Here is a 27,248-nt window from a genome sequence, read left to right as displayed (position 1 = left end):
TCTTGCAATCTTCTTTTATATTACTGGCTAGTTTACCCTCATATTTAATCTTCTCCCTCCTTATTTCTTTTTTAGTTGTCCTCTGTTGGTCTTTGTAGGCTTCCCAATCCTCTGGTTTCCCACTGCTCTTCGCCGCATTGTATGCTTTCTCTTTAGCTTTTATGCTGTCCCTGACTTCCCTTGTCAGCCATGGTTGCCTCGTCCTCCCTTTAGTATGCTTCTTCTTCCTGGGGATGAATTTTTGCTGTGTCTCCCAAATTACTCCCAGAAACACCTGCCATTGCTGTTCCACTGTCTTTCTTGCTAGGCTCATCTCCCAGTCAATTCTGGCCAGCTCCTCCCCCATGCCTCTGTAGTTGCCTTTATTCAACTGTAATAACGTTACATCTGATTCCAGCTTTTTCCTCTCAAATTGCAGGGTAAATTCTATCATATTATGGTCACTTCCTCCTAAGGGTTCCTTCACCTTAAGCTCCCTTATCAAATCTACCTCATTACACATCACTAAATCTAGAATTGCCTGTTCCCTAGTGGGCTCCACCACAAGCTGCTCCAAAAAGCCATCTCGTAGACATTCCACAAATTCCTTTACTTGGGATCCACTACCAACCTGATTTTTCCAGTCTACCTGCATATTGATATCCCCCATGATCACTGTAACCTTGCCTTTCTTACACACCTTTTCTATCTCCTGGTGTATCCTGTGCCCCACATCCTGACTACTATTTGGAGGCCTGTACATAACTCCCATTATGGTTTTTTTACCTTTGCGGTTCCTCAACTCTACCCACGCAGATTCTACATCATCTGACCCTACGTCATTTCTTGCTATCGATTTAATTTCATTTCTTACTAACAAAGCAACCCCACCCCCTCTGCCAACCTGCCTATCTTTTCGATAGGATGTATATCCTTGGATATTTAGCTCCCAGTCCTGATCCCCTTGCAGCCATGTCTCCGTAATGCCCACCACATCATACCTGCCAATTTCAATCTGCGCCACAAGCTCATTTAACTTATTTCGTATACTGCGTGCATTCAGATATAACACCTTCAGCCCTATATTTCCCGTCCCCCTTCTCATTGTTGTCCCTTTATCTGATATGCTTGAAGTTAGATTCCTAGCCCTTTCCAAACACTCTGTCCTATTTTGTGTTCTGGAGACTTTAATAGCCTCTCCTGGGCTCTCCTTTCTTTTCAGTTTTTTCATAATTTTCCATGAAGTTGAATCCACCCACCCACACGCTAACCTGCTGCTTTGTTTCCCATTAGTCATACTTCTTGGAGTTTTAACCTTCCCTCCACCCCCACTTTCTAGTTTAAAGTCCTGTTGACCACCCTATTTACCCTTTTCGCTAGAACATTGGTCCCAGATCGGTTCAGACGAAGACTGTCCCAACGGTACAGATCCCTCCTGTTCCAATACTGATGCCAGTGCCCCACGAAGTGGAACCACTCTTTCCCGCACCACTCCTTTAGCCACATGTTTACTCCCCTTATTCTCGCGTCCCTATGCCTTTCCTATGCCTCTTGACCTTTCCAAGTGTCAATTCACGTTATGCCAATTCAAATAGCTGTTGGCCTGTTTCTTCCACATTATATAAAAAACAAACTAATAAAAACATGAAATGTTTACTTTTGTTTTTAGGATTCCAGCCAGATTGAGCTGCTGAAGGAGTTGTTGGATCTCCAGAAAGATATGGTGGTGATGCTGTTATCACTGCTGGAAGGTTAACACTTCTTGCATGCTATGCTTACTTAGAGATTCAGTTAGCATCTGGTCTAATAGTGGTAGCATATTTAGCCAGTGCTGTGAACGTTCCCATCTCTCGAAAGTACTATTTTTTTCGTCATTTACATTACTTATCTTTAAATGTCATTTTTGGTAACAATACTGTGCAGTTAGTAATGTCCAGTTCTATATATATATATTTGTGGGGCTATAAAGATAGTCATTCTAATTTATTAGTGTTTGTGTCCCAACCTGAAACTACATAATGTTTTCATAATATCTCTTTAAACTATTTTTGTTTCAGGTTTAAATCTTTTTTGAGTAATGATTTGAATGCAGATAAGCTACACCTAGAGAAAAACCCAGACAATTGTATTTATTTAATTGAATTTAATCTGTAACTTGCATCGCTTTTATGGGCTAAAACTTTCTTGTAAATTCGCTTATTGGCTTCAAAATTTTATATGTCTGCATCCAGGAATTTGTTCTTTAAAAAGCTGCCTTTGTGTTTGTGGCCATTTAAATTTATTGTGCTCTTCTCTACAATCTTAGGTAATGTTGTAAATGGAACAATAGGCAAACAGATGGTAGACACGTTGGTTGAATCTTCCAGCAATGTGGAAATGATTCTCAAGTTCTTTGATATGTTTCTTAAATTAAAGGAGATAACCACGTCTGATACTTTTAAAGACTGTGACCCAGATGGTAAAGGAATAATGTCCAAAAAGGAGTTTCAGAAAGCTTTAGAGGGTCAGAAGAAATACACACAATCAGAAATAGAGTTCCTACTGTCTTGCGTTGAAGCAGATGAAAATGATATGTTTAACTATATGGAATTTATTGACCGATTCCATGAACCAGCCAAGGACATTGGTTTTAATGTGGCTGTATTACTGACCAACTTATCTGAACACATGCCCAATGACAGCCGCCTGGCGACCTTTTTGCACCCAGCACAAAGCGTCCTCACGTACTTTGAGCCCTTTTTAGGGCGCATTGAGATCATGGGCGGTGCGAAACGCATCGAAAGGGTTTACTTTGAAATCAGTGAATCAAGCAGGTCACAATGGGAGAAACCTCAAGTCAAAGAATCCAAAAGGCAGTTCATCTTTGACGTTGTGAATGAAGGAGGGGAATCAGAAAAAATGGAGCTCTTTGTGAATTTCTGTGAGGACACCATATTTGAAATGCAGCTGGCCTCTGAAATCTCGGAACCTGATTCGGCTGAGCGAGCAGAGGATGATGAAGACGAGTCTCTCCCATCTGAAGAAGCGGAAGATGAAGAGGTGCCTGAATCCTCGAGCGCTTTTGCAGCAGCTTGTCATGATTTCAAAATTCGCTTATTCAAATTTTTCAGCATCTTCACATTTAAAAATATCAGAAGGCAATACAAGAAAATTAAGAGGATGACAACCATGGAGTTATTAATGGCATTTTTCTCCTTCTTCTGGACACTGTTCATTAGCCTTGTCTTGTTTATTTTCAACCTTGTGCAAGGACTTTTCCAGATTGTATGGGCTACCATGTTTGGGGGCGGCTTGGTTGAAGGTGCCAAAAACATCACCGTCACCGACCTCCTAGCTAGCATGCCTGATCCAACACAACTTGGAATTCACAGGGATGTGGCGGAATCAGAAAGAGCAGAAGCTCCTGAGGCAAGTGTCGTAGCAGAGCTTGAGACGATAGTCCAAGGTGAGAAAAGTGAAGCAGAGATGATGCCCGACCTATTTGGTACGGGTATGAGAAAAGGAGGCAAAGCAGGGGGCGACACGCATGGAGGTCTTGGCGATGTCTCTGAAATTATTGGAACAGAGAGCCTCCCTAGCATTGAAAAAGCATTGCGGCAACAAAAGAAAGCAGAGGTGGGTCTTAAAAATACTTCCCACGTTTCAAAACTTGCAACTTCGAAAAATGTCAGTTTTCAGAAAACTCCCAGTCTAAACGTTTCATTGCTCTTTGTCCTGAATTTCAAGGTCGAACTAAGCAGCAAAGCTGAGAATAAAACAGAGGCTGAGAAGGCTGAGTAAGTTCCTCTTGCAGCACATCCATGCAAAGAATTTCAGTTAAAATTGTGAGCTGTTGCCAGGTAAGTGATTGCTGGTGTGCTCTTGCTTTGATAGCACAGAGGATGGCGAGAAGAAGGACAGGGCCAAAGAGGAGCAGCCAATTGAAAGCAAGGGGAAAGATCAAAAGGAAAAAAAGAGACGACACGGACAGAAGAAGAAAGAGCCCGAGGCATTCTTGGCAAACTTCCGGGAGGGACTGGAAATTTACCAAACCAAAACTGTGGTACGTAGCTAGATTTTGGACGTATATTGTGTGTTCAGTACTAGAATATATCACACAACATAAGTTTTGGCTTAAATTTTGACCAATTTAAATGCAGCAGTGTTACATCCTTGTATCGCTGGAGTTGTGCAGATGATCTGACATTCCCTGGAAATGATTTTTGCTTACAGCTGCTGAATTTAGTCACGTTTCTTATTATAAGACGAGGATTATTTTAAAATATATCATGACAACCTTCTGTTACCTCCCAGGTTCCACTATTTCAATGCTGTCCTGACCAAATTCCTGTCGCCCACCCATCATAAACTTAAGCTCAAAGGAAAAAAACACTGCTACCTGTATCCTACCATGCACCAAGTGCTGTTCATCCATCTCAACTGTGCCTGCTGACTTACATTGGCTCCTGTTTCTTTAATGCCTCCAATTTTAAAATCTCATGGTTGTGTTTAAATCCCTTCATGACCTTAACTTTCGCCATCTGTATCCACCTCCAGCCCTACAGTAATTCCCTTCCATTCCTAAACTCTGCCTTCTGCTGACTGGGGCCTTTTGACCATTTTCCACCTGCCCTTGATGCACCATTATTAGGATTATCTTCATCCATTTAGTCCCCACGCTCTGGAATTCCATAATTCCTAAATCCCCCCTCTTTTCCACCCCCCGCCGCACCTCATCTGAGGTTCTCCTTAAAACTCACCCCTTTGACCAAGCAATTGGTCATCACTCCGAATGTTGCTGCCTTTGTCTCGCATTCATTTTGGCTGACTTTGCCTCTGTAAATTATCATGGGACATTTTCTGCATTAATGGCACTATATAAATGTGAGTTGTTGTATAGCACAGGGTGCAGAATTCCACTGTGCTTTAACCTCCACTGTTTAAAAAGTACGCCTGCAGTTTGAAAAATATTTCTACTTTTTGGCTACTTGGACAAGATTGTAATGTTTGATCTGTTGAGCAGTCCATTCTTTTTAGGACCAGAGCTGAAACGTCACAATCTGTGGCACAACAAATTTTCACCTCTGGAAACGGAATTTTTTTTCTTTATTCTTTCATGGGATATTGGTGTTGCTGGGAAGACCAGCATTTGTTGCCCATCCCTAATTGCCCTTGAACTGAACATTTCAGAGGGCAGTTAAGAGTCAACCACATTGCTGTGGGTCTGGAGTCACATGTAGGCCGGACCAGGTAAGGACGGCAGATTTCCTCCCCTAAAGGACACTGGTAAACTGGATGGGTCTTTACCACAGGCAATGAAAGTTGCATGGTCACCATTACTGAGACTGGCTTTCAATTCCATATTTATTAATTGAATTTAAATCTCACCAGCTACCGTTTAATTACCAAGCTGCCGAATTTGATTGCAGGCAGGAATAATTTGATGAAGCTCTTCTTTGCCTTCTGGGTCCTCTGTGGAACAGTCCATAACACAGCTCCACGGGCCATAAGGATTGCTGCTGCCAAAAACAGCTCAGTAGCGAATTTTAATGTATTGACCAACATATGGGAATAGGGCACCCATGACTTAGCCTAATTTTACCAGAAATTAAAAGCTGACTGATCCTTGCTAACCTCCTGCATTTTTGTGAAGAGAATAAAGTTGAGTGCCTTTTTCTATTTTACCTGTTACGAGCTCCATGGTCTTAAATTTGCTTCTTATTTGTATTTTTGTTCCAAATGATGTTCATCAATGGCCCCCTTACTAAGGGATAGATTGTTTGCACATGGTTCCTGGATGAGGTTAAAATAGCTTTGTTGCCAAAACCAGTAAAGTGAGACTTAGTGAGGAACTTGACTATTGCCATGAATTCATACTTTGCCGTGAACTAAAATGACTGGGCTGGTGTTGAAGTGTGTCCTGGTTCAGCGCATGATGAACCCCTGCAGCTCTCCTAATTGCCTTAATGCCTGTCAGGCCAATGTTATTAACGTTAGGTGGGAAGCAAAGCACAAGTAAAGATCATTGCTTGATTTTAAAAAATCACAAAAGATATGAGTAGAATCTTTGCATCAACATGTATTGATCCACTTTGATTCCTAGAGGAATTTTTAGAATGGGCGAAATCGCTATCAAAATTCCACCAATACCTGTGCTAGCTTGCCAAAGTATGATATATAAATACACACTTAACAATAAGTTTGCCTCTATTGCTCCTCACACCCTGCCCCATTTGTCGGCCCTCCAACCCCCATCCCACCCCGTCACACTCCACCTGTATGGATCATTTAATAAAATGTTCATTTTTCTTAATGTCTGCATAACAGATTAAATTTTGAACATAAATTATAGGAGTTCATACTTTATTACCAATTTATTAACTTAGTAACAAAAATGCACTCATAAGTGTCTGTATTTGATTATTTTACAACAATGCCAACAGTTTCTTTATGCAAAAAGGGAGCACAGTCACTGGTGTAGTCATTCTCCCAATGTACACATTGTCATTCTTTATCACCTCATCCGTGAATGTGAGTGATAATTTAATCATGAAATCAAATGGTATACATAATGTGTTGTTATAGTGATATAGGCACCAATCGGTCATAAGTGATTGTGTAAACACGTTATGAGTTCATTTATTGAGACTAGGCACATGAGAAGATTTTGTTACAGACACGAGGGCGAGGTGAATTGAATTATTATTACTGTTCCCCTCTCCTGCCCGTGACAGTGGTAGCTTTAATTTCTAATTTAATTTGTTTCCCTTAGTATCCTTTCCCTTGTTGAAATGGGCGGTGGTGTGTTTACCAAACCCCAGTTTATTGTGTCCAATGATAAAAATAGCCCCACAGCAAACCCTTTATTAAAGTGAAACAAAACTAGGACTTATTAACACTTTCAAAACCCGAGGGATAAATTGCGACACACGTTCACACTCACGAGCATACAAGGTAGAAAGACAGAGAAAGAAAAGGAAAGAAGTTACAAATTGCGAGCTACTAAAAAACATCAAAAAGGTATTGGCATTAATTCACTTGAGTAAAGTCCAGTAAGACCGTGTCCAATGAAGGTTCTTTCAGATGGCTTTGTCTGACAGAATTCCTGGTCTTTGTCCTAGGAACTCCTTTAAGGCGGTTGAAGATGCAGCAAAGTATTCTTGTATTCTGGGAATTAGTTCACCCTGTAGGCGAAATGCAAGATTCTTTCTGGAGATCCAACTTTGAGAGAGATGGAGGTCAGAGGCAGGCTATTAGCCTGGAGTCCGATCTTCTCTTCTGAGGTTAAACCACAACTGAAGGCAGAATCCAAAAGCTGCATAACTAAAGCAATCCAAACAGCTGAACTCTCGGCCACGTGATAGGGTGGTTTCGGGTCGAACCATTCAGCTAACGATGTACTTTAAGGACCCTCATTAAAACCCATTGTATTTTGAGCAGATCACTGTGGAACCATTAACACAACATTGGAGGTGAGGAGTCATAATAGCTCTGCCTTTGCCCAGAGCTGGCTGGTGCAGACGTCTCATCTACTCGTCCTTTGTGTTGGCTTGGCTGAAATGTTCATACAATGCAAAGGGCGTCACATTCCAGTAGGGTGATGTGTTAGCCTTTGTCCATTTTTAAAAACAGAATTTAAACAAGAGCATTTGGAAGAGAAACAAATCTTTATGATTTCTTTTTCTTCACACCTTCTCGGCTTGATAATTTATACAAAGGTAGAGGCTTGTTGTGCTCTGCTCAGGCAAAAGTGAAACTAAGACTGGATTGCATGACACACTTCCCTTCTAGTGATGTCATGCTGCTATCCTTAAAGGCATATTACAACACATAATGCAGCATGTGTAAAACTCAAGGTTTATTTAATACTTTTCTCTGTAAATAATATAATTATTACCTCAATAAATGAGTTCAGTCCAGGGCTGAAATTACATTGAATTGAGAATGGGACATCATCACCACAAAATCACCCTGTTCGGTAATTATTAGACAGGGATATGATGGCAACTCTTCTATGGCTGAAGGCAAAATTAGAAGAGTATAAATATGACAGGTTTTTATTAGAAAGTCATTATATATCAGTCCATTCAAACATTCTACATGGGTTCATTGTTAACTTCTGGTTTGCAGTTTTGATGTATTTAAACAATCTTTAAACTGTGACAAGAAAGGATTGTTGTAGTAGGGACCGAATTCTAGCCTCAGCTGACATAGGCATTTGGCTTTTTTGCAGACAGTGGCGGGTTACCTATTTAGTGTCAGACTGATTAAAGTCTTTTTACACTGATTGAAGGGGAAATCAAAATAACTGCTGTGCCAACTTCAATCACTTCTTAGCCACTCTCACCAGCTAACTGCAGGATATGATATGGATGCAGCATGTGAATCCGTGCACTATCAGCCACCCCTCCTATCCTGCAATGGGAATCCGGAGACACTGCCATGATTTTAACTGGATGCGGCTGCTAGAGAAGTTACCCTTCCATTTAAAGGCTTCTACAACAGTGGGTGGAAGTGCTTCAATATAAATATTAGATTGTAGGGAAAATAGTAGTCACGTGTGAAACACCAAGTTAAATTGGTCTGAGATTCTGATTGAATATTGGTATATCACGACTGAATCGCCTTTTTGTTTCAGAATTATCTGGCCAGGAATTTCTACAACCTGAGATTGCTAGCTCTGTTTGAGGCATTTGCCATCAATTTCATTCTTCTCTTCTACAAGGTAATGAAAAGGATATGGACATTTGCTTTTTTTTTTCTTGGTTCTTTCAATATTGTAATTTTGCATGATGTACTAATAGGCTGACAGCTGGCAACAACTGCTAGTAAAGAATAAAAAACAAGAACAGTGCCTCACTGTATACAGCGGAATATGTAGAGAGCAACAATAACAGGTTTCTAACCAGCAAACACCAGAGAAGATTAGATCAACCGTCAGGTCATTTAAGTTAAGATAAATAAACAAGAACACAAGAATTAGGAGCGGGAGGAGACCATTCGGCCCCTCAAGCCAGCCCTAGTATTCAGTAAGATCATGGCAAATCTGATTGTGGCCTTAACTCCACTTTCCAGTCTGCCCACCGTAACCCTTGACTCCGTTCTCGATCAAAAATCTATCCAACTCAGTCTCCACTGCTCTCTGGGGAAGAGATTCCACAGACTAACAACCTTTGTTAAAAAAAATTTTCCTCGTCTCAGCCTGAAATGGGGGAACCGCTAATTTTGGAGTAGTAAATGGTATTCGTGAAAACAGAGTTCTAATAAGAGTTCAAACAAGTGAGAGGCTTGTTCAGGTCCAATGTTAGTTAGAATGGCTACAACCAGGAGAGTTTATACTGGAAAAGAACTTTGATAAGGTCTTCAGGCCTCCAAAGGATCGGTCCAAGAAAAGGGAACCAGAATTTGGATCAGAGAAGTGGGCATATTACCCCCAGGAATGACAAGAAAATAGGCAAACAGTGGTAAGGGGGGTTGAAGGGACAGATGCAGTCAAGATATGTTTTTGGCAAAACCCTATCCAAATGGCTATTAATGCTTTAATCTAAAGGTGAAGTTAGTGTATATATAGTTTACTCCTGATAATTTGATGTTGCTTAATTCAAAGAAGTAGATAGGATTTCAAATTACTACATAATGCTTATTCAAATTACACTTTAAAAATAATTCTGGTCGCTTCATTTCATTAAGCATTATTTGCATTTGTTAATGAATTCAGTGACTAAATTATCAGGAGTAGAGTTTTTTTCCCCTTCAAATTGCATGTTAGCCAGGGTACAAGAAAAAATGTCAATTTGGATTTTTCAGGAATTATGTAAGAGTTAACTACTTTCCCATGTGCATGTGAGTAATTTGAGACATGATAATTGCAAGATCTGGCACCTTCCTTGATTCACAGAAACAAAAGAATTGCTAATTGTAAAAAAAAAAGCAAGTTCCACCTGGTTCACTTTCAACTTCATGGTAGCGGTTTAATGCAATGGTAATGAGCAAAGCATCCCTCTCAATTATTTTATTCATTTACGGGATGTGGGCTTCGCTGGCTAGGCCAGCATTTATTGGCCATCCCTAACTGCCCTTGAGAAAGTGTTAGTGGGCTGCCTTCTTGAACCACTGCAGTCCATGTGGTGCAGGTACAGTGCTGATAGGGAGGGAGTTCCAGGATTTTGACTCAGTGACAGTGAAGAAACGGTGATATATTTCCAAGTCAGGATGTTGAGTGGCTTGGAGGGGAACTTCCAAGTGGTGATGTTCCCATGTATCTGCTGCCCTTGTCCTTCTAGATGGCAGCGGTCATGGGTTTGGAAGGTGCTGCCTAAGGAGCCTTGGTGAGTTTCTCTTAATCTACAGCTGACCCATGCAGAGTGGAGACATAATAGTGATGTTTAAATAATGAGAGATGTTACTGAAGAAAGCAGGTTATCTATCTTGACTCATAACAATGAATTAGTACAAATTTCATCAGTATCCATCAAACTAGAAAAAGCTTTTCTTCCGCTGTACAGTAGACAAATTATCAGAGACAGTAGTGGCCTCGAAGACAAATTTTAAATGATTGATAACTATTGAGAAGAGATTTGAGCGTTTTACGAATATAGGGAAAACCACTTGATTTATGTTTCTGAAGAACAATGAAAGTTAGCTTTGCTTGAAAGGAAACCAACAGATGATGTGGGACAAAATAATCATCTGTGGGCTCTGGATGAGTGAGTTAGATTTCTTTTTCTCACACTGGACTTTCTGTTCTTACGAATTGAAACTTACAATACCTTGGCAAAACCAGTTAGATGAGGTAACCTTAGGGAAAACATACATAGAAATCCAATGAATTGAGCTTAATTAAAATGCTTTAGTTATTTGCTGAATCTTCCCATGTTGCAGTGGACTCAAATTACAGTGTTAAAACTCCAGCTTGCTCTGCCACCCTAAAACATGAAGCCTTTTAATAAGGATCTGTCGCAAGTCAGAATTGAATTTAAATACTGTAAACTTTGTGTCACCCGGCACTCAACCAACCGGAATTCTCTAGTAACCGGAATTTCCGACAGCTCGCTTTATTTTCAAAAGCTGGTCACTTGCGGTGTTCAGATAATGCATTCTTTTTTTAAAAAATCCACTAATAGTGATAAGAGATTGTAAACCTGCGGAGGTTGTTCTTGGGTTTTACGTCGAAATGATTAAATGATTGGGTCAGTTTTGTTCATTGTGCCTGAACAAAGATATTCTGCTCGAAGCAACTGTCAGTAAAATTGGCCACTCGATTTTGTTTTAATACAAAAGCTGGTTTTCAGTCGTGGTGGTTTGACTGTGATGCTCTGCTGTGCTGGGGCCTTTGACTGCCCAGCTACTCCCCCCTCACCTAAAAGCCCTCATAGTCTTGTGTCCGGAGCAATGTGACTCCCCATTAATCGGCATTTTTGATGAAATGGCATCACCTGTTCCCTGAGCACGCCGGGTAACCAAGATTTACCGTAGTAATTCAGAAAGGAAACAGAAAATGCCACAAATACACAGCATGTCTGTTAGCATTTTAAATGAAGAATAAAGATGGAAGAAGAATATTTCAGCTGATTGAGACTCATTATTTTCAAAATATGGACAGAGCTTGTTTATCCATAATAATTCATACTTTTATTTACAAAATGCCTTTCATGCTTCTATTTTGAATAAACATGGAAACTTTGCAAATTACAAATATGCTTTTGAATGTTTGCTTTACCGTGACATTCACATTTTATATTATTTCAGAAGCAGTTTATTGTTATTTTTTTCCCCCCTTTAAGGTGACTGAGCCTCCAGCTGATGATGAGGAGGGGGATTTCAGTTTCTGGAACGATGATAATGTAGATTACTACGTGTTACAGGAGACTACAGGATACATGGCCCCAACACTGACATTTCTTGCTATTATTCACACTATCATCTCAATGCTTTGTATGATAGGGTACTACGTATTGAAGGTACAGTACCAACTCTCCCACTTTGAAAAGATACAGTACAGAGACTTACCACATTACATGCTGAAGCACTGCAGCCATGAAACTTTTCAGCCATACTATTGATAAACTCACCCTATTTACATTATGAGGTGATTCGGAAAGCTTAACGTTTCCTTGTGCTAAGTTCCCCCAACAGCAGAAAAGTTTCTTTCTCCCCTTTCAAAATCATCAAACCCTCGATGAAGTCACCCATAAACCACATTCCAAGGAATACATGGCTTGTTTATGAAATCTCCCCTCATCTCCCCTTGGAGGCTTGGTGAACCTGCATTCCTTCCAAGATCAATATATCCTTCCAAAAGTGTGGCGCTCAAAACTACACATAGTGCTCCAGCTTTAGTCTAGCCAGGGTTCTGTCTAGTGGTAGTAAAATCTCCTCCCATTTATATTCTAGATCTCTAGCGAGGAAGACTAGCATTCCATTAGCTTGCTTGATTATTTTATTTTGCCTGACTGACTGCACTTCAATGATCAATGTACATACATCCCGAAATCTCTTCCAGCATCCGCTGTTCCTAGCTTCGCATCAATTAAAAAGTATTTGGTCACTATTTTTAAAAATGCAAACGCGAGAATCTTAGGCGCCTGCACAGTTGATGCTGAGATCCTCCTCCTGTGCTTCTCTTCCAATGCCGATCTGAATAGGACTCCCCTCGGGGCGTCTCTACTCTCACCTATTCAGTCCCTTCACCCTTGTGGACTCCCCCATGGACCCATCCTTGCCTCCTTCCTATTTCTCATCTGCTTGCTGCTCGTTGGTGACATAATCCAGAAGCACAATATCAGGTTTCACCTGTACGTTCTATCTCACCACAAGCTCTCTCAGCCCCTTCACTACTTCTGTTGTCAGATTGCTTGTCCAACATACAGTCTCCGATGAGCCAAAATTTCCTCTAGTTGAACATCAGGAAGGCCAATTATCTTGGGTCCTCATCATAAGTTCTGTTCCCTAGCCATTGACCCCACCCTCACCCTCACTCTCACCCTCACCCTCACCCATCCAAGGCCACAGTCACAGGCTGAATCAAATTGTTTGCAACCATAGTATTTTGTTTGACCCTGAACTGACCTATCGGCCCTATAACCTCTCCATTACAAAGACTGCCTAGCCTCACCTCCATAATATTCACCTGTCACAGCTCCGGCCTCAGTCCATCTATTGCTGGAAACCTCATCTATGCATTTATACTTCCAGAATTAAGTATTCCAATGCTGTCCTGGTACTCCTCCTTTCTGTCATCCTACCCCCAAAACTCGATCTCACCCAAAACTCTACTGCCTGTAACCTCATTTGACCCAGGTCCAATTCACCCATTCACCCCTGTGCTTGCTGACCTACATTGCATCCAATCCGCGAATGCCTCAGCATCAAGGTTCTCATCATTGTATTCAAATCTCTCATGGCCTCACCTCCCCCTATCTCTAGAAAATTCTTCAGCCCTACAAGCCTCAGCTTTGCTGCAGCTCAGACCTCTTGTGCGTCCACACTCCTTTCATCCCACCATAATGGCCATTCTGTCGGCTGTTTAGGTGATACACTCTAGAATCCCCTTCTAAAATCACTTCACTTCTCCCCCACCCTCTCTCTCTCTCTTCCCCTTCCTCTAAGACACTCATTAAAACCTACCTCCTTGGCCAAGTTTTTGGTTTTCTTCCTTAATGTTTTCTTCTTTGCCTGGGGTCATTTAATGTCTGATAATGCGCTAACTATGCTAAAGGCACTATATAAATTCAAGTTGTTGTTGCAACAACATCGACCAGAATTTTGTCAGGCAGAAGGGGACATTGCCCACCGGGTGGAGAAACAACAGGGAACCCCCTTCAGTTCCACGGGGGAGACCCGGCAGAATCAAGTGGCCATCAGGCACTGAAATGGCCACCATCACACTTCCCCTATGATTGAGATCTCTGGCAGCATAAGACCCGCCTGCCAAGAGCTGCTGGCCAATCAGAGGCTGGCAGCTCTTCATGGGAGCAGTGGCAACTAGCAATAATGCACCCGCCAGAGGCCTAGGATCATCGTGGGAGCCCAGACCAAAAGTAAGTGAAGTTGGATTGAGGATCATGGGATGAGGGTCATGGGAGAGGGAATCAGGGCGTCAGAGGCAAAGACAGGAGGATGGCTGCCAATGGCCACCCCTCCCTTCCCAATGCCGGGTCTCTCTATCAAGCGCAGAGTCGCAGGGTACCTGAACCCCCGCCCCAGAAAGCTGATGGCAAACCCGATAGGGTTTGCCGGGCAGACCTCTGAAGGTGCAGCAAAGTCACGCGGGCCCCATTTAATCCCTGAGCTCCCACCAAATAGCAGTGGACTCAGGGATAATGGGTGTCAGTTGGCTTATTGATGAGCCTAATTGACATTCCAACATTGGTGCCCGGGAATCCCACGTCAGCCCCTTCCACCCTCCGCCTTTATCAGGGTGGGGGGGTTGGGGGGAGGACTTTTCCGCCATGCCTGGAGACTGAAGTCGGGCCTTAACGGCTGCATTAACTCCAGCCAGTCAACTCTAGTTGATGACTAAGAATGTCTTTGGCAATCAAGGGTTAAAAACAGTAGGTTATGTGGTCAGCAAGTAATGTTTGAAGCTTACACTGAAGCATTAATATCACATAACTTTCTTTAAATGCGCCAAAATGCTCAAGCTGGTTTTATCCATTCCATGTGTTCAAAGGTCCCCCTTGTAGTCTTCAAGCGTGAAAAGGAGATTGCCAGAAAACTGGAGTTTGATGGGCTGTACATAACAGAGCAGCCATCTGAAGATGATATTAAAGGCCAGTGGGATCGTCTGGTCATCAACACACCGTATGTGGAAACAAATACTCAGTATAAATAATGCATTTGTTCGCACACAAAATACAAACAGCTTTTAGGCTTCAGGATGGCTCGTCCTGAAACATGTTAATTTTGTTGCATCACTGCCCATTTGAATTCATCAGTAGCTTTAAAAATAAAGACTTACTTTTATGTAGCGCATCCTCATGCAAGATCAGCAGGCTTGGGTTTCCCCCTGAATAGCCATCCATTTTAGGCGGAGTTAGGGCTGTAAATGGAACTGAAAGCAGGCTATATGGCCCTTTCCTTCTGGAGAGAAAGCAAATAATGTTACCTGCAAACAGACTTGCCTCCCCCCACCCCATGAGGTCATGCATGCTACAGTGGTGAGAGGTGTGGGTGCCTTGTTCTTATGAATGCCCTTGAAGAGAGTAGAAGCTCTTGAGGCAGGTCAAGTGAGTTAAGAGAATGATTTTAAGTAAAGAGGGTGCTTGGGCATTTGGAGAAGTTGCCCTTTGCACCAGTGATTTTAATGACACCCGGGTGTGGAGTTGCATCAAGTGGGTAGTTTTAATTCTCAGTGATGTCACTCATTATATTGCTCCGCATTATTACTCATTATATCACCCAGCGATATCACTCCTTATACTCCACCTGCTTTTCCTTTCCTTAGACTCCAGTGGGTGTGTCATAGGAAGTCAATCCCATATTGCATGTTTTATACTATTGTCAAAAGTTAAAATTGCTACTGATGGGTAATAAAGGATGTCTATTAAACTTACGTTTGCAAGAAGTTAGCCAGCAGCTGAACTAACAATTTTCCTACAACTGTTACAGATCCTTCCCTAACAATTACTGGGACAAGTTTGTCAAAAGAAAGGTAAGATTTGTAGTGTTAACTGAGGCAGGCAGATTCTAAATCAGATAATGAAAGTTAGAATAATGAATTCAACACCAAATCAAAAGCAAAACAAAGAGAGGGAGGGAGATTTGGAATTGAGGAAGAGGGATAAAAGAGAAAAAAAATAATGTTTATATTTTTTAACATCTCCAACAAATTTAAATTCTATAGGAATGATTCTCCACATTTGTAGAAAAATAATTGGCAGTGTCAGGGTATTGTTTGGCAGCAATTAAGATTTATCATGCCATGAACAGCTTACTTACATTGGAATTGACAAACCCTAATCTTTTCTGGTGAGTTTAGTGTGTACAATCACACAAGTATACAACTTACCCCTGCTCCATGTATTTAAATGACGTTTTGTCAGAGAGATCCTGGTATCATGCAGCTTCTGGAGGAGCAGGGCAACTCCAGAGGCAACTTCCTGATTTCTGCTTTTAATTGCATATGTGCGGTCACCATAAGTAACTGTCCAATCTAAACTTTAATGCAGGTGAGCGTTGAAAGCCTTGCCATTATTTTTACCGCAATCTCTGTCCAACATCCTTTGTGATATCCTCTTAGTCCGCGACCTCTCCATGTCTGTCAATGTGGTTGATGACCTCACTGTCCTCCATTCCATCCTTGGCCCCCTCTTATTCTTATTTTCTGTGCAGCTCATGCATGCCATTATCCACCCTCTCCTATTTTTACTTTGTGTTCAATAGACTTCTCTACAGTTCAGTAGGGTATTTTAATTGTAATAGTTTATTTATGTTTGTTTGAGTATGGCTGTATGATCTTTGCTCTCTATTAGGTTATTAATAAATATGGAGATCTTTATGGAGCTGAACGCATTGCTGAACTCTTGGGTGTGGACAGAAGTGCTTTAGATTTTAGTCCCATTGAAAAGCCCCCAGAGCAAGAAGCAACACTGGTTTCATGGTAAGTGATATGTGTTCCTGTTGGTAGCTCTTTCTCACAAAGAGGGAATCTGAAAAGTGGCTTAATATACAGAAAAAATATGGGGCAGAATTTTCTTCCTGTCGGGCGGGTGGCGCAGGAGTGGGTGTGGGCAGGCGTGGATCGGTGTCCTCAATCGGGCCTGTGCTGCCATTTTACATGGGCGGGCCAATTAAGGCCTGCCCAGCGCAACGCACACTCGGAAGCGCTGAGCACTCCCTGTGCGGGCAGGATGGGGGTTGCCTGAGTTGGGAGTGCGCTCTTTCACATGCACAGAAATGTGTCACATGAGCTGGGACATGCCAATGAATTTTTATAAAAATTTTTATTCAATTTATGAAAACTTCATGAAACCTCATCCCGCCCATGAAAAATGCAAAGGCCGCCTGGGCAATTCGCCTGCCCGCTAACCTTAAGATCGGACGGGCAGCTCAGTTTATTAGTTTAATTAGTTTTTAAATGGCCTTCATAGGCCTTTGACAGTTCAGCAGGTGCACAGCCGACTCCGCTGCACACCTGCCGAACTGAAAATTTAAATGACGCGCGGTGACATTGGGACACACGCCTGACGTCACCGCGCGTCATTTTACGCTCCGGTGAGCGGGCCCTGCCCCGGCTTGCCGAGCCAAAAATTCTGGCCATGAAGTTTTTGCATGACCAGGTTGTACAAACTGTGCGCTGCTCTGCTCAGGGCATCTGGGAGCTGTGTGAACAAGACAAGCAACTGCAATCAGGCTAAAAAATCGTCAAGGAACAGCACAGGGTCTGGACCAGCAAGAGTCAGCTTGATTGTGAATTAACTGTCAAATCAGGCTCAGAAAGTAAAATAAAATAAAAGTCATGTGGCGTCCTGGGCTTTATATTATAGAGGCATAGAGTACAAAGCAAAAAAATTATGATGAACCTTCGACAAGCACTAGTTCATCCTCAACTGGAGTATTGTGTCCAGGTTTGGTCACCACATATTAGGAAGGCTTTGGAGGGGGTGCAGAAAAGATTTATGAGAACGGTTTCAGGGTTGGGGGCTCCAGTTAGATAGACGGATAGGTTGGAGAAGCCGGGGTCGTTTTCCTAAGAGAAGGGGTGATTGAGAGGAGATTTGATGGAGGTGTTCAAACTCATGATGGTTCCAGACAGAGTAATTACAGAGAGATTGTTCCTATGGGCTGATGGGTGGAGAATCAGAGGACACCAGTGTAAGGTAAAAGAACCAAAGGTGACATGAAAAAACCTTTTTTTATACAGCGAGGATCTGGAATGCACTGCCTGAGTGCGTGGTGGAGGTAGATTCGATTGTGGCTTTCAAAAGGGATTTGGATAAGCACCTGAAAGGAAAACAGTTTGTCGGGGAAAGGAAGTGGGGTGGGACTAGCTAACCTGCTCTTTCAGGGAGCGAGCACGGACTCAACAAGCCAAATGGCCTCTTTCTGTGCTGTAACCATTCTATGATTCCATAAAAAGAAATGAAGTATTGGATAAAGAGCGATTTTTTTTTAAAAAGCAGAAAGAAAAAGTAACAAAACATCATTTCATTTTTTAAAATATCCAACAACAACTCAAAGCTGAAGGAATGGGGCTGCACATGGAAAAAAAGACCATTTTCAGCGCCAGAGAAGTTTTAGCAGTAATTAAGACTAACCCCGCCACTAAAATAGTATTAGACTGAAAAAATCTTGACGTTTTGTGGTGAGTTTCATGCATAAGTACAGGAACTTCACACAGTTCAATTCATTTGACTAGGGAACCCGTCGCCAAGATGCCATTTTCACTCAGCTGAGGGAGGAGCAGTGCATCTCGAACAACAGCTTCCAGGGCCCGAATTTTTCCTATGGCAGGCCAGTGGGCCTAGGAGTGATTGGGAAACGGGTCCTCGAGCATTCCCCTGGTCCCCCCTGGCCAATTAACACCAGCCAGCGTGAAGCATGCGCTGCAAAGCTTAGTGCTGCGGTGGTGGGGGCGAGAAGAGGGCGGGCGATGACATCTCCGTGGGCGCGGGTCAGCCCTGTGAGAAAGCTCCCCGAAGCCAGACAGCTGCCTCAGGGAGCTGCAGACCTGCAAAAAGCTGAAATAAAGGTTTAAAAAGCTGCAAGAAAATGTCCAGGCATCACAACCAATCACCTGAAAATATAGCCGATCAAAATACTGCCCACAGATGTTTATTTTTACTTTTATTTTATTTTATAATGGAAATGTCATCCTGCCATGAAGAATTGGAGACAATTGTGCCGTCAATGGGCTTAATTGCCTTTGTAATTGTCGGCAGGCATGTTTCTGACTCTTGCCTGTGTCCGCTGAACGAAATATGGCAGGAGACTGCGATGGCGCCAGGCCGCTTGCCCGACATCTTCTCAGGCGATTTTACGCCCGATCGGGTTGGGCGCGCGCCCGCCCATGGGATGTAAAACCCAGCTCCAGATTTTTGTGTTTAACTGCACATGTACTTTTGTCTGTCTGATTTGCGCATGAATCGCGATGAACACCATTAGTCACATTGTTAGTTTCACAGCAAGATCCAGCCCAATGTGACTTCAAGATTGCGAAGTGCTGCCTTCTGTCCCTGCGCCCAGGCAGCCTCTGACCAGCAGTTCAGAGAGTATTAACTCTAGGCAGTAATTTTAGGCTGTGTTTGCTGCCAACATGCTGCATGTGCAGTTGTACCGTTTTACTCTGTGACGTCATTTCCAGTGACAGAGAACAGAACCAAAAAGCAGTTAAACCCACTTTCCGAAATAAAAACGAATGCACTCAGTTTAACAGAAATAACTTTCCAAAAAAAAAAGACTTGACACAGAAAGTTAAATGTGAGCCAGGAACTAGGCGCGCGCACTACTTTCCACTCCATCTCCCAACTCCGTTCAATGCAACAGGCTTGTCACAGCAGTTATACACAGTCTGCGTCATTCAGAGTTTTTTTTTAACTCTTTGCTTATGTAATCAGGAAGGGAAAACAGAGTTTCTCTGATTGTTTTAATATTCTCCTTCCCTCTATTACATAAGCTTTTTTTAAAGATGGGTTTTGCCAGCACTGTGTCTCCAGCCAGTTATGTCATTGGTTTTCTGAGCATGCACGGACAAGTGTGCAAGTGCAGAGGGGTATCGGTGGCCATCTTGCATTGACAGGAGACACAGTATTAATTTTAATAGACAGAAAACCCTGTGGCCTGAATTTTTCCCACATTGGGCAGGCTCAGCGAGAGCAGGTGGGGCCAGTCAGGGAGCCGACCGCCGCCCGCGATCGGCTCCACACTGCAATTTCACACGGGCGGGCCAATTAAGGCCCACCTGTGTGGATCGCGAGTGGTAGCGCTGAGCGCTACCTGTGCGGGTGGGGGGGAGTAGGGAGAGTCGGGTCCAGCACGCAGTTCGCTCATGCTCGCGAAAGAGCGCTTCAATCTCCCTGAGGCACGGAGCTACCTCGGAGATTAAATTGCTATTTTAAAAAAATAGAAATGTTAAAAATTTAATGAAACATGTCCCCTCATGCGACTGTGTCACATGAGATGGGACATGTTTTTACTTTCAAAATAAAGGTTTTATTTAAGTAGTATTAGCTTTAGGAAACCTCATCCCGCTCGTGGATGAGGTTTCCTAAAAATGTAAAGGCTGCTTGGCCTTTTCGCCAACCGTTAGGCTGGACGAGCAGCATAAATTTCAAATCAATTAGTACCTTATTGGCCATATTAGGCCTTTCAACTATCGGCGGATGCGCAGCCGACTCCAGCATGTGCCCGCCGAACAAAATATCGCGAGACAGCGCGATGATGTCGGGACGCACACCCGATGTCATCGTGCGTCATATTACATTACGATGTGTTGGGCATGCGCCCGCACGCCGAAAGTAAAATCCGGGCCTGTGTGGCTGTGCTGACTTCCACGGTCAATTTCCTGATGACTGCGTCCGTTGTATGCAACTTTCCGCCACATGTCCTAAATTGAAAATTTACCTCAGTAACGGAATAACATTGATAACAATTTACATTAAGGATTAATGATGAAGAACGGTGACATGTGTGAGGGGGCTAGAGCTTGCCAGCACCTTGGGGCTATCCCACCCCCAGCACCTTGGGGCTATCCCCCCAGAAGGAAGAAAATTTGTTTCTTGAAAGAAAATATAGAAAGAAAGTTGGAATGAAAAGTACTTTTGAACATTAAATATGGTGTTTGTTTTTTTAGGTTGAGTTCCATTGATTTAAAATACCACATCTGGAAGCTGGGAGTTGTGTTCACGGACAATGTAAGTCCAATTAAACGCAATCACTCATTTGACTCAAGTGTGCTCTTTTAATATATGCTCGCCTTTTCCACTTAATAAAATCTAGCCTGTTATTTGCAAGTCTGGTTATAATGATCTTCCTCAGACTGGATGCAGTAAAGGCTATGGGCCCTGACAACATCCTGGCTGCAGTTCTAAAGACTTGTACTCCAGAACTAGCTGCACCCCTAGCCAAGATGTTCCAGTATAGCTATAACACTTACACCCTTGGGCCATTTTCCACATTGTTGGGTGAATGTATGTCCTGTCCACAAAATGCAGGAGAAATCTAATCTGGCCAATTACCACCCCATCAGTCTACTCTCAATCATCAGCAAAGTGATGAAAGGTGCTGTCAACAGTGCTATCAAGTGGCACTTACTCATCAATAACCTGCTCATGAATACTCAGTTTGAGTTCTGTCAGGGCCACTCAGCTCCTGATCCCATTACAGCCTTGGTCCAAACATGGTCAAAAGAACAGAACTCAAGGGAGTGACTGCCCTTGACATCAAGGCAGCATTTGATCGAGTTTAGCACCAAGGAATCTTAGCAAAACTGGAGTCAATCAGGATCAGGGGAAAGCTCTCCACTGGTTGAAGTCATTTGTACTTGTACAGTCAGGGTTGGATTCTGCCACAATGTTCTGCAATGGTTAATGCTGTTTCTAAAAATAGCTCACAGGATAGTGCTAGAAACCGTCTAGAACTGGACTGTAATGGCAGGAATAGCTTAATTACTGTAATATTTCAGTGATGTTAATAAAATGTAAATGTTCCTCATGCAGCTAATACTTAGCTTCATAATTCTATTTGCAGTCATTCCTATATCTGGCTTGGTACACAACCATGTCCATTTTGGGTCACTACAACAACTTTTTCTTTGCTGCCCATTTGTTGGATATTGCCATGGGATTTAAGACGCTCCGTACCATATTGTCATCTGTAACTCACAATGGCAAGCAGGTGAGAACTGCAAATTGTACAACCTGATTTGTCCCAAATCGCAAGGTAGTTAGACATGAGAAAGGCATTTGGTCCAAACATGGACAATGGACTCCCATCTGTTGCAGAATCTAATTTTTGCAAAATTATGTGAGAGTATTCATCTCCGCTACTCTATCTGGAAGCCCGTTCCATATTTTGATCATTCTTTGCATGAAGAAGCTCTTGGTATAAAGCTTTAAATTTACCGTAGTTTGAACCTGTTGATCGTAGAAACTACCAGCATTAAAGAAGGCCATTCAGCCCATTGTGCCAGTTGCCAATGTTAATAGTATGTTAATTATATTGTTGAGGTACACAAGTGAATGGCATTGTTGAATTAACTACTTAGGGCACTTATGAAGAGAAACTGCTAGGACACTGGGTTTGGAGGTGGGAAGCAGATATATGCAATGCTGCATTCTGTGAATAAACTTATTCTCAATAAAATATTAGTGTCTAGTTTCATACTTCAGCTGGCTTGGGAAGTATAAAAGCCAACCCTTCTGTCACTGTAAACAGTTTCTCCTTATTTATCCTTTCAAAATCCTTCAAGATTTTGAGCCTTTCTATTAAATCTTCCCCTAACCTTACCTACTCTAAGGAGAACAATCCCAGCTTCTCCTTTCTTTCTGTGTAACTGATGTTCCTCATCCTTGGGACCTTTGGTAAATCTCCATTGCACCCTCTTCAAGGCCTTGACATCCTTCCAAATGTGTGGTGCCCAGAAGTGAACACGACACTGCAGCTGAGGCCTAACCAGTGATTAATAAAGCTTTAGCAGAACTTTCTTGCTTTTGTGCTCTTATGTCTCTATTTATTAAAGCAAGGGCAAAATAAACTGACTTTACAGCCTTATCAATTTGTCCTGTCCCCTTTCTGTATGTAAACCTCCAGCTCTCTCTGTTCCCTCAATCCCTTTAAAATGGTACTATTTCATTTATATTACTTCTCCTCATTCTTTTTTGCAAACTGCATCCCCTCTCACGTTGCTGCAATAAATTTTATCTGGCAATTTACTGCCCATTTCACCAGTCTATATCATCCTGAAGTTTGCTACCGTTCTCCTCCCTCTACATTACTTTGAGTTTTGTGCCATCTGCGAATTTTGAAATTGTGTTCTGTATAGCCGAGTCCAGATCATTTAATATATATCAGAAAAAGCACTGACCCCAGTACTGACCCTTGGGGGTGCCACTGTATATTTCTCTCAAGTCTGAAAAGCACGTTTTCCACCACTCTCTGACTTCTGTCCTTTAGCCAATTTAATTTCCATTCTGTTAATGCCCCTTTCATTTCACGGGCTATAATTTTGCTAATATCTCTGATGTATTAAAGACCTTTTGAAAGTCCATATACACAACATCAACCACAGTACCCTCTCTGCTACTTCGTCAAAGCGCTCAATCAGAAATGAGATGCCTTTAACAAACCCATATGGGCATTAGACTGACTGGCCTGTAGTTATAGAGTTCATACCTCTCCCCTTTTGAAGAGAGATTCAACATTTGTAACTCTTCAGTTCTTTGGCACCACCCCATTTTTACAGAGGATTGGAAGACTGTGGCCAGCGTATAGTGCCCTACTCTCATAATTTAATTGAAACTAATAGTTCAGATTTCCCTTTTCCATGCTATCACCTATTTTGTATAACCCTATAAGCTCATCTCTCAGATCCCTTCTTTCGAGACTGAAAAGATCAAGGACTACAACTTTGATGGTATGTTAATTATATTGTTAAGATACACGGTTGAAGGGCATTGTTTAATTAAGTGCCTAGAGCACTTATAAAGAGAGACTGCTGGGAAACTGGGTTTGGAGTTAGGAAGCAGACATATGCAGTGCTGCATTCTGGTGCAAAATGTGCATCAAAGCATCCGATATGGCAGGCAGGACACGCGTAATCATTAAACACCCGAATTGTATCTGCCGGCATATTGGTAATGGCAGTAAAAGAAAAGAGCCATTGAGACAAGCTTCAGGTCTTTTTCATTTGCAATGAAGGGGTTTAACGCCTGTTTAAACCTCCCTTTTGCAAAATTGAGCTGCTGCGAATGTAATGGAGGGACAGCTACATTCAGAAAAACAAAGTCTGCATTCAGCCTAAATATCATTCATTGGATAGACCACTGAAGCCACCACTGAAAAGGACATTTTTAAAAGAAGTACTTATCTGAATGTGAAACCGGGCAGAGAAGAATTAATATGTGAACAAGAATTTAAATTGTCCCATGTAATTTATACTTTAAGTTCCGCCTTGTCAGGTTATGCCTTTCCACATGATTCAATAAAGAAAGAATTGATTAAGTGGATATCCCTTAACTGGCATTGACTGACATTTGCTTCCTACCTTGTGCAGCTTGCACTGACAGTTGGTCTCCTGGCAGTCGTCGTGTACCTATACACAGTGGTCGCTTTCAATTTCTTCCGCAAATTCTACAACAAGAGTGAGGATGAAGATGAACCAGACATGAAATGTGATGACATGATGACGGTATTTATTTATTAACCTTGTGGAATGGACATTCATTCCATGGTTATGGTGAAAGTGCCACAGAAATTCAATTCCAGGCATGTTAAACCCGTATAATAAGAACAAAGTGTCGCAGGCATCAGTTCACTCATTTGTGACATTCAGATTGGCATAATGCACTTTGTGCTACATAATAGAGTTCACTTCTTAAAAGTCTCCCTCACGTAGCTACTAAAGCCTAATTCATTCTTGAATTATAAAGAATATCTTTATCTATTTCATGTAACTGTGTGTTCTATGCAAAGAAATACTTGCATTTATATAGCACCTCCCATGACCACAGGATGTCCCAAAGCGTTTGCAGCCAGTGAAGCATTTTTGAAGTGCAGTCACTGTTGTAATGTAGGAAATGCAGTGGCCAATTTACACACAGCAAGATCCCACAAAAAAACAATGTGACAATGACCAGATAATCTGCTTTCATGGTGTGGAGGGATAAATATTGGCCAGGTCACTGGCGATAACTCCACTGCTCCTCTTCTAAATCTTCTACGTGGGTAGATGGGGCCTGAGTTTGATGTCTCATTGGACAAGCTGCACTCCTTCAGTACTGCACTGGAGCATCAGCTTTGATGTTATTGCTCACGTCCAGGAGTGGGACTTGAACCCCCAACTTTCTGAGTCAGAGGTGGGAGTGCTTCCAACTGAGCCCCAGTTCAATAGCTCAATTGCTATATAACCTGAGTTTCCCTAAAACAAAAGCAGAAAATGCTGGAAAAACTCAGCAGGTCTAGCAGCATCTGTGGAGAGAAAAACAGAGTTAACGTTTCGAGTGTGTTTGACCCTTCTTCAGAGCTTCCCTGAATTTCCCTGGGACCAGTCATGTGCACATTTTAACTTCTGCTCCAGAGCTAAGCCCACCATCTTCTTTTTCTACTTCCTTCTCCCCTTTTGTCCTTACCTCTCCCAGACACCTTTTACCTGTTGTTATGCCTCCTTTCATTTCTCCCCTTCCTTGGTACTCTGCCCTCCCAAATCTTTACCCCCACCCCCCCCCCTCCCTTCAGCATTCCTTGACCCACCTGTACTGTTGCTGCAGGTTTGATTCCCTCTTTCCCCCTCTTAGCATCCTCTGAAGGGCACTCGTTGCTGCCTGCAAATGAGTACCATCCCCAACTACCCCATCCTGCTCTCTTGCTGATTTCCCCACCTAGTTTGCCCACTGGAGGTGACTCTTGCCAACCACCTTCCTGTTAAATTCACCCTTCATTGTGCTGACCTTGTGGACTCTGCCCAGTTGGTCAGAGATTCCCTCCCTCCGCCTCTGCAATTTTAACGTCCATCTTAATTCATCATGTTCTCTCTCCTCTGAGTTCACTGTACCTATCCTCCCTTAATCTCACCCTCCAGTGAACCTCCCCAACCAATAATTATGTCCATGCCCTTGACCTTGCCATCATGTGGCCTCGCCACTTCCATTGCATCAGTCACAGATAAGGCCATCTCTATCACTCCTTTATATCACTCTCCACCTACATCCTGCTTCTCCCAAACCCTACTCCATTCATAGAAAAAACTCTTCCCCAATTCACACACAACTGCACATTTAAAATCCCAACCATTTAGCCTTGGCCCTGCATTCACCATAACATTTAGCAGCTGCCGATCTGCTTAACCACACCCTGAACTTCATCTTTGATCTAGTCCCCATTAAAATCATTCCTCTCTTTCACTCTGGTCACTCCCCAGGTACAACCCTCATCTCTGCTCCCTTAAGTCCAAGGGAAACAAACGTGAAGGATATGGTGGACAACCGGTTTAAGCATCGGCTGCCAGATCTGGCTGGACCACATGAAGCACTATTGGCTCCTGTCCCCATCTGCTCAAACTGCTCCCTATTCCAGAATCGGCCTGAAATGCAAGGATAAACCCCTGCTTCTTTCTTCTACTGCAAGCCATCTTCCTAAACCCTTCTCCCCTGTTTGGTTCACCCTCACCTCCAACGTTCCTTATTAAGACCATCTGAGCTTCCACGGTCACTTCCCTCCCTTCCCCTAACCCACCAGGTCAAACTTCCTCTAAGGAACACAATGCCCACCTCTGGTTTCTCCCAAAGATCTATCCTTAGTCTCCCTCCTGTTTCTCATCTACATGCTGCCCATTGGCGACAACATCTTAAAACACAGCATCCACTTGTTCACTGACAACACCCAGTTCTACCTCATCACCACCTCTCTTGACCTCTGGCTCTAAATGGTTAGACTACTTATCCGACATCCTGTATTGACTAAGCAGCTATTTCCTCCAGCTAAATATTGGGCAGACCACAACCATTTTGTTTTGTCACTGCCATGAGCCTCACTACCAACTTCATCCCTCTCCCTGGAAACTTGAACTGAATCTGACTGTTTGCAACCTTAGCGTCCAATTTGACCACATGTCCACACCATCACTAAGAACTCTTACCTTCATCTTCATAACATCGCCAGTTCTTGCCCTGCCTCATCTCATCTGTGGCTGAAACCCTCATCCATGTCTTTGCTACCTCTAGGTTTGACTATTCCAACACACTTTTGGCTACCTCATTAAGCTTGAAATCATCCAAAACTCTGCTGCCTGTGCCTTAACTTACACTGAGTCTCAATCCTCCACCACCTCTCTGCTCACTGACCTACATTGGCTCCCAGTTAAACAACAGCTTCATTTTAAAATTTCCATCCTTTATAAATCCCTCCAGGGCCTCGCCCCTTCCTATCTCTATAATCTCCTCCAACCCTGCAATCTTCTAAAATATCTGCACTCATCCAATTCTGGTTTCTTGGCATTTCCAATTTTAATCACACTACCCCTAGCGGCCGTGCCTTCCAGACCCTAAGCTCTGGAATTCACCTCTTCATCAAATTTATCCTCCTTTAAAATGCTCCTTAAAAACAACCTGTTTGACTCAGCTTTCTGTATTCAGCCC

General features: G+C 42.6%; 1 protein-coding gene across 2 annotated transcripts in view; it reads left to right on the top strand.

Moving 5' to 3' along the window:
• LOC144693381 (ryanodine receptor 3-like) overlaps positions 1 to 27,248 on the top strand; it is a 337,370-nt gene that overhangs the window by 300,935 nt on the left and 9,187 nt on the right. For both annotated transcript variants that reach the window (XM_078563242.1, XM_078563241.1), the window contains 12 exons: positions 1,649 to 1,730; positions 2,285 to 3,594; positions 3,706 to 3,755; positions 3,853 to 4,021; positions 8,597 to 8,683; positions 11,742 to 11,918; positions 14,630 to 14,760; positions 15,568 to 15,610; positions 16,431 to 16,558; positions 20,750 to 20,810; positions 21,646 to 21,792; positions 24,170 to 24,304. In XM_078563242.1, the coding sequence (XP_078419368.1) occupies positions 1,649 to 1,730; positions 2,285 to 3,594; positions 3,706 to 3,755; positions 3,853 to 4,021; positions 8,597 to 8,683; positions 11,742 to 11,918; positions 14,630 to 14,760; positions 15,568 to 15,610; positions 16,431 to 16,558; positions 20,750 to 20,810; positions 21,646 to 21,792; positions 24,170 to 24,304 (2,520 nt within the window). The remainder of the gene's footprint in view (positions 1 to 1,648; positions 1,731 to 2,284; positions 3,595 to 3,705; positions 3,756 to 3,852; positions 4,022 to 8,596; positions 8,684 to 11,741; positions 11,919 to 14,629; positions 14,761 to 15,567; positions 15,611 to 16,430; positions 16,559 to 20,749; positions 20,811 to 21,645; positions 21,793 to 24,169; positions 24,305 to 27,248) is intronic.

Source organism: Cetorhinus maximus, chromosome 18, assembly GCF_964194155.1.
Source record: "Cetorhinus maximus chromosome 18, sCetMax3.hap1.1, whole genome shotgun sequence".
NCBI lineage: Eukaryota > Metazoa > Chordata > Chondrichthyes > Lamniformes > Cetorhinidae > Cetorhinus > Cetorhinus maximus.
This window is presented reverse-complemented; position numbering and strand designations above follow the sequence as displayed.